Genomic DNA, 6,163 nt, shown 5'->3' on the forward strand with positions numbered 1-6,163 from the left:
TTAATTTCGTTTCTGCACCAATATCATCGACATGCATCAGGGTGGGTCACGTTGACATCGTCGTTTATTTACTGCCTGCAATTGTCATTTTTATTTTTTATTTCATTCGTTGATAAAAAATATCGATATATAGATAATGTATAATGAAGTCAGTTAGATTTTTTAAAGATTATATTTATATGGTGTTTACGAATATTAACGCGAATAAATAGGTTTGTCTTTTTATCATTTTTGATTTGAACTGACAAAAATATTATATACTAATATTTACAGATTGTAATCACACTTCATATAAAATTTGAATATCCGTTGTGTTGTATATATATATGTATATATATATATATACATATATATATACATATATATGTATATATATAATATATTGTGTTGTATTATATATATATATAATATATAATATGTAATATATAATATATCGATGAAATATCAATTGCGCCTTTTCGATTAGAATTTTAGCATGGCTTCATTGTCCTTACGAGTATTACAACAAAGAAAAAATAATTTGGATTTAGAACGTAAAAACATCGACAAATTCCAGGTATGTTTTCATTGTTATTCAATTTAGTAATTTTATCATTTGTTTTTTATGTTTATCTTTTCATACGTCGTTATTTCAATATTCAATTCGTTTGTAATTCTAATGAAAGTGTTACTATTTACCTAACTATAATATTTTTTTCGTATTTGAATTCCTTATATCGATAACGCATTGGAAATTTATCTGCGTTTATCTACATTTTTACTTATTACGTTCTACATTTTATGTTTTGATAAGTAATTGTTATCAGTATATTCCAAATACTTAATAAAAATCATATAACAAAATACTTAAGTTCTATGGGACTATAACATTCTTATTTATCTTTAATATATTTTAATACTACGGATATTTCATATGAATATTAGATTACTATATGTAAATAAATATTGTTTATTATGTCGTAGGATATAAAAGAGGTGCGTTTAATAATTAAAATTATTAATATTTTTTTTTTATCAATATATTATTATACCCTATAGTATCGCTGGCATAATGATGCTTGTAATGCTTTGAATATATTAATTTTTTTTTCTTTTCTTTTTTTTTTTTTTTTTCTTTTTTTTTTTTATATTTATTCATGTTCTATATTGAAAACATTTTTTCTTTTTGTACATATACAGTTCTGCAGATAATGTGTACAATTGTTGCAACACTTAATGCACCCACATATTGTATTTTGGGTGAGCGACAAGTCAATAAATGATGGTCTGTTATATGTGTTGATTATTATGCTATTATATTTGCTATAATTTCTTGTTATAATCGTTTTGCACTATTAATATGCCACCTGTACTACCACTAACTGATAAACAACTGCATCAACTGGTAAGTGAAAATATGTGGTTAATAGAAAATATTGAGTTATATAAAAAAATGTAACACTTATATAAAGCTTAGTATACATATATGTTTCTTTTTGTAATATGCATTAATGTCTGTTTATTTTTTTATATTTACATTATGATATATTTATAATAAAAGATGAATTAGGGTATAAATTTTTGTGTAGTAGTAAATAATATTTAATTGCAGATCATTAGCATCGGGAAAGCAGTGAATCCAACTGAAACTCCTGTTAAAGAAAAGCATGTACGCAGTATCCTTTTATCTAATACATTAGTACGAATGTATTAATATTTAATATTGTAATATAATGATCCTTATAAAATAATAGATGCTATTATCAGCACATATCAAGATAAAAGTGGTTCTATATTTTGGACGTTTATATTGCGACAACCTTTATTCGAACATCAAATCGTTGCATGGAAATTTTGCCATGTTTTACACAAAGTATTACGAGAGGGCCATCCAAAAGTGATTAGTGATTCCCAAAGATATTATGGTAAATTAGAAGATATTGGAAAGTTATGGCAACATCTTCGGGAGGGTTATGGCCGTCTTATTCAGTTATATATAAGATTATTAATTACAAAATTAGATTTTCATAAACGTAATCCACGTATACCAGGGAACCTTTTGGTTACAGCTGAAGAACTTGAAGCAATTGGTGAAAATGATATAAATATTTAGTAAGTTTTTTTTCTTTTCTTTTTTTTTTTTTTTTTTTTTTTTTTTTTTTTTTTTTTCTATATATAACCAATATTTTCAATGTTTTTACATCATTTACACATTTTTTTCTTATCTCTAGTTTTCAAATGTCAGTGGAAATGTTTGATTACATGGATGATATTTTGAATTTACAACATACAGGTACACTCTAAAAATATTCTTTGAATAATAATATATGTTTAGATAATGAAAATATTGCTTATATTAATAAATTACAGTATTTGGATCATTGGATATGTCACGTTCAAATTCAATGACACCATGTGGACAGTGTCGGCTTGCACCATTAATTCCGTGCATACAAGATGCATCTCAATTGTATGATTATTGTGTTAAAATTTTGTTCAAACTTCATGGTGCTCTTCCTGCGGATACATTAACAGGTCATCGCGATAGATTTTCAAAGCAATTTCAAGAATTAAAGGGTTTTTATAATACTATTAAACACATGCAGTATTTTAAGCATTTAATTACCATACCATCGTTACCAGAGGTAATTTAATTTTTTGCTTTATTATTTAATAGTAATTAAGATGGCAATTATAATAAAAATAGTATTCTCTTCACAGAATCCACCTAATTTTCTAATACAAGCTGAATTAAGAACATACGTTACACCAATTGTTGTACTACCTCCAGAAGAGTCATTGGATAGTGAAACTGTGGTTGATAGTCTTATTGATACATCAGATACAAGTTCATTACCGGGTGATCAATTGGATTCTTCTCGGAATGGTTCTATTTCACCTGATGCTTTAACAGAAAGGTGATTATCTTCGAAAATCTTTTATACTTACAAATGAATCATATATAAAGTTTCTTGAAAATTATTTTCACATAGCCATATGATTAAAATTATTTTAGGGATAATCTTATCAAACATCTGCATCAAGAAAATGGACGTCAAAGACAAGAATTACACAAATTGTTTACAGACCATCAACGTATTATTGGAGAGCTTCGAAATCGTATTTTAGATTTGGAATCTGCTCTTAGTACCAAAGTACAAAAAATCCTTATTTTAGAATGAAAATAATTAGTTTATAATTGTACGAATTTCTTGTATATTGTTTTTTATTTTAGGGAAATGAAATAGTTCATGAAAAACAAACCAACCAAGAAATAACTAAACAAAAGGAAGACATATTTGTTCAATTTCAGGAAGTTAAAGGTATGTTATAATAAAACAATATTTTAATTTATAGACGTTACACTTCGTCATTATTACAGAAAAAGACAGAATACTCGAGGAGAAGTTTCAAAAGCTTAAAGATATATATTCAAAACTAAGAGAGGAACACATCAATTTAATCAGAAAGGTATACGTATATGTGATTTGAAATATATCGTTTTTTTTTCTCCCTTTCTTTTTCGTTCCCTTCATTTTTGCTGACATAACGAATTGTATTTAAAAGAAAGCTGATGTGGATAAACAATTGGGTGGAGTAAAAATACAACAAGAACAATCAGAGCGCAGAGCTGTTGAAGCAGAACAACGTTTACAAGAATTAATACAAGGACAAGCCACTGCTGAACAGGAAACGCAAAGAGTTTCTCAAGCAAGAGCAGAATTAGATGATGTAAGAAAAGAATTTGATGCTGCTAAAACTCAAAATTTGGTTAGTATAGAAGTATTAATATTTATTTCTCATTAATATTATTATTATTATTATTATTATTATTATTATTATTATTATTATTATTATTATTATTATCACGGCCACTGAATAAAGCTGTGCTTTTAAATGTGCAACAGGCTTTAACTGCAAAGATAGATTTTATTGCATCTGAGAAAGCAGCAGTCGAAGGTAATCTTCATGACTTGTTAGCACAAAAAGAGGAGTTAGACCAAAAAATAATAAATTTAGAAACTGAAACTGAACGATGGCGTAACCAAATGAAAATAGATGCTGATACTACTCTATTTGAAATAGTTTGTAAGTTTTTATATTTTAATAAATAATATTATATTGAATAAATATATTGTGTATACAAAGATAAATAAATCAACATCTTTATTTTAGTAAGCTGTATATGCGGAGCAGAGTTTATTTTACAACATGCAATGCATACGATTGATAATCCTGCAATAACAGCTGTAACTTGTACACCAGATTACCTGAGAGAATTAGTTAATCCAACACTGGATTCGCTGGATGCCTTAGATGCATCATATAACAGTTATGTAAATGATGCTACAAAGGGAAAAATATTAATTCGCAGTACAACTCATGCTGCTTACATGCTTGCATTATACTTGATACATGCCAAATCTACATCAAACACAGCAACAGATATTGTCTTGGGTGATAGTAAGTTTTTTTTTTTTTTTTTTTTTTTTCCCTATCAAACTAAAACAATTCGGGATAATAAAATTAATCGATACATCATTTTTTGATAGATAAATAGAAGGATATAAACATGTATATTCGATAATTATAATAAATAAAATATTTTTTTTAAGGTTTAGCAGATGAATGTAAACAATTGGGATCACAAGGTTTAATGATGTTAACATATATCAAAGAAAAATCACCAATGACGAAAGAGCAGATAATCAATGTTAAAAATCAATCGAAAAAAATATCAACTATGAGTGAAAAGTTATCCAGTGCTAAAGGAAACGTTGAAGCTATTGGCGAATTAGTAGAAAATGAACTTTTTAGTATGGATAAAGCTATAGAAGAAGCTGCTAACAGAATGCAAGTAAGAAACTTAATTATATATGTATATATATAAATTACATTGTGCGTATATATATTGACAAATTAATGATACATTTTTTTCATCATTTTATATTTTATATTTTAGGATATGTTGGATAGATCCCGTGCAGCAGATTCAGGAATAAAATTAGAAGTGAATGGAAAGATTTTAGATTCATGTACAGAATTAATGAAATGTATAAGAATATTAGTTAAAAAATCAAGTCTATTACAACATGAAATTGTAAGCCAAGGAAAGGTTAGTAAAGATCATGTTTTACAGATATACATATATTTCTCTCTCTCTCTCTCTCTCTCTCTCTCTCTCTCTCTCTCTCTCTCTCTCTCTCTCTTTTAATAATTATATTCTTTTTTTAATAATTATATTACCAACGGATTTATACACTATATGAAATATAAAAATTACATTAATATTTATACAGGGCACAGCTTCTGCTACAGAATTTTACAAACGAAATCATCAATGGTCTGAGGGTCTTATCTCTGCCGCGAAAGCTATCGCAATGGGAGCAAATTTCTTATTGTAAGCGTTAACGATGTAAAATTATTTTTAAATATTAAAATACTATATAATTTTTTACACACGACAGGGAAGCAGCCGATAAAGTTGTATCAGGTTCTGGAAAGTTTGAACAATTAATGGTAGCTTCACAAGGAATTGCTGCATCTACAGCACAACTTGTAGTTGCTAGTAGGGTCAAAGCCAATAGAAATAGTAATAACTTAGTTGCACTTTCTGAGGCATCCAGAGAAGTAACACAAGCTACGGCTAGTGTTGTTGCAACAGCAAAAAGTTGTAGTCAACTTGTCGAGGAAACAGGTGAGAGAAATGAATTCAATGAATTAAATGAAAATTTTTTTAGTTTTATAAAAAAATATCCTATATATTTATTTTTATAATATGAATTTGCCTATAACATATGAAATTTTATAGAAGATTTAGATATATCTAAATTAACTTTACACCAAGCAAAAAGACTAGAAATGGAAGCACAAGTACGTATTTTGGAATTGGAACAAACATTAGAAACCGAAAGGTTACGGTTTGCAGCTTTACGACGTCATCATTATCAATTGGATGGTGACGATCAATTGAATGGTTAATTTATATCTAGCATGTGATGTGTGTGTGACCAACATATACGTTTTTTTAATATTTCCATTAATTTGAAAAGTTTGTAAAATGTCACAATTAAATTTTTTTATTTTTTTTTTTTTTCTATTGTTTTTCTATTTTTTCTGTTTTTTTGTTTTTTCTCTTTTTTATTTTATTTTTTTCTAACCAATTTATATATATTTATAATGT

At 27.0% G+C, this 6,163-nt stretch overlaps 1 protein-coding gene across 8 annotated transcripts in view; it reads left to right on the forward strand.

Moving 5' to 3' along the window:
* The first annotated feature begins 4 nt into the window (after positions 1 to 4).
* The window catches only part of LOC124950524 (huntingtin-interacting protein 1), a 6,365-nt gene continuing 206 nt past the window's right edge, over positions 5 to 6,163 (forward strand). Inside the window, exons 1-19 of one of the 8 annotated variants that reach the window (XM_047497328.1) lie at positions 23 to 212; positions 467 to 556; positions 1,180 to 1,384; positions 1,592 to 1,655; positions 1,734 to 2,091; positions 2,211 to 2,272; positions 2,350 to 2,624; positions 2,701 to 2,897; positions 2,996 to 3,134; positions 3,215 to 3,302; positions 3,362 to 3,450; positions 3,547 to 3,750; positions 3,888 to 4,068; positions 4,156 to 4,443; positions 4,596 to 4,837; positions 4,943 to 5,095; positions 5,280 to 5,380; positions 5,448 to 5,677; positions 5,792 to 6,163. The exon at positions 5,792 to 6,163 is cut by the window's right edge and continues 206 nt beyond it. In XM_047497328.1, the coding sequence (XP_047353284.1) occupies positions 1,340 to 1,384; positions 1,592 to 1,655; positions 1,734 to 2,091; positions 2,211 to 2,272; positions 2,350 to 2,624; positions 2,701 to 2,897; positions 2,996 to 3,134; positions 3,215 to 3,302; positions 3,362 to 3,450; positions 3,547 to 3,750; positions 3,888 to 4,068; positions 4,156 to 4,443; positions 4,596 to 4,837; positions 4,943 to 5,095; positions 5,280 to 5,380; positions 5,448 to 5,677; positions 5,792 to 5,961 (2,886 nt within the window). In that variant the 5' untranslated portion in view covers positions 23 to 212; positions 467 to 556; positions 1,180 to 1,339 and the 3' untranslated portion in view covers positions 5,962 to 6,163. Of the gene's footprint in view, positions 213 to 466; positions 557 to 963; positions 976 to 1,179; positions 1,385 to 1,591; positions 1,656 to 1,733; positions 2,092 to 2,210; positions 2,273 to 2,349; positions 2,625 to 2,700; positions 2,898 to 2,995; positions 3,135 to 3,214; positions 3,303 to 3,361; positions 3,451 to 3,546; positions 3,751 to 3,887; positions 4,069 to 4,155; positions 4,444 to 4,595; positions 4,838 to 4,942; positions 5,096 to 5,279; positions 5,381 to 5,447; positions 5,678 to 5,791 lie in introns of those variants that run through there. The other 7 variants (XM_047497331.1, XM_047497332.1, XM_047497329.1 and 4 more) reach the window with 7 other exon arrangements.

Source organism: Vespa velutina, chromosome 7 (assembly GCF_912470025.1).
Source record: "Vespa velutina chromosome 7, iVesVel2.1, whole genome shotgun sequence".
NCBI lineage: Eukaryota > Metazoa > Arthropoda > Insecta > Hymenoptera > Vespidae > Vespa > Vespa velutina.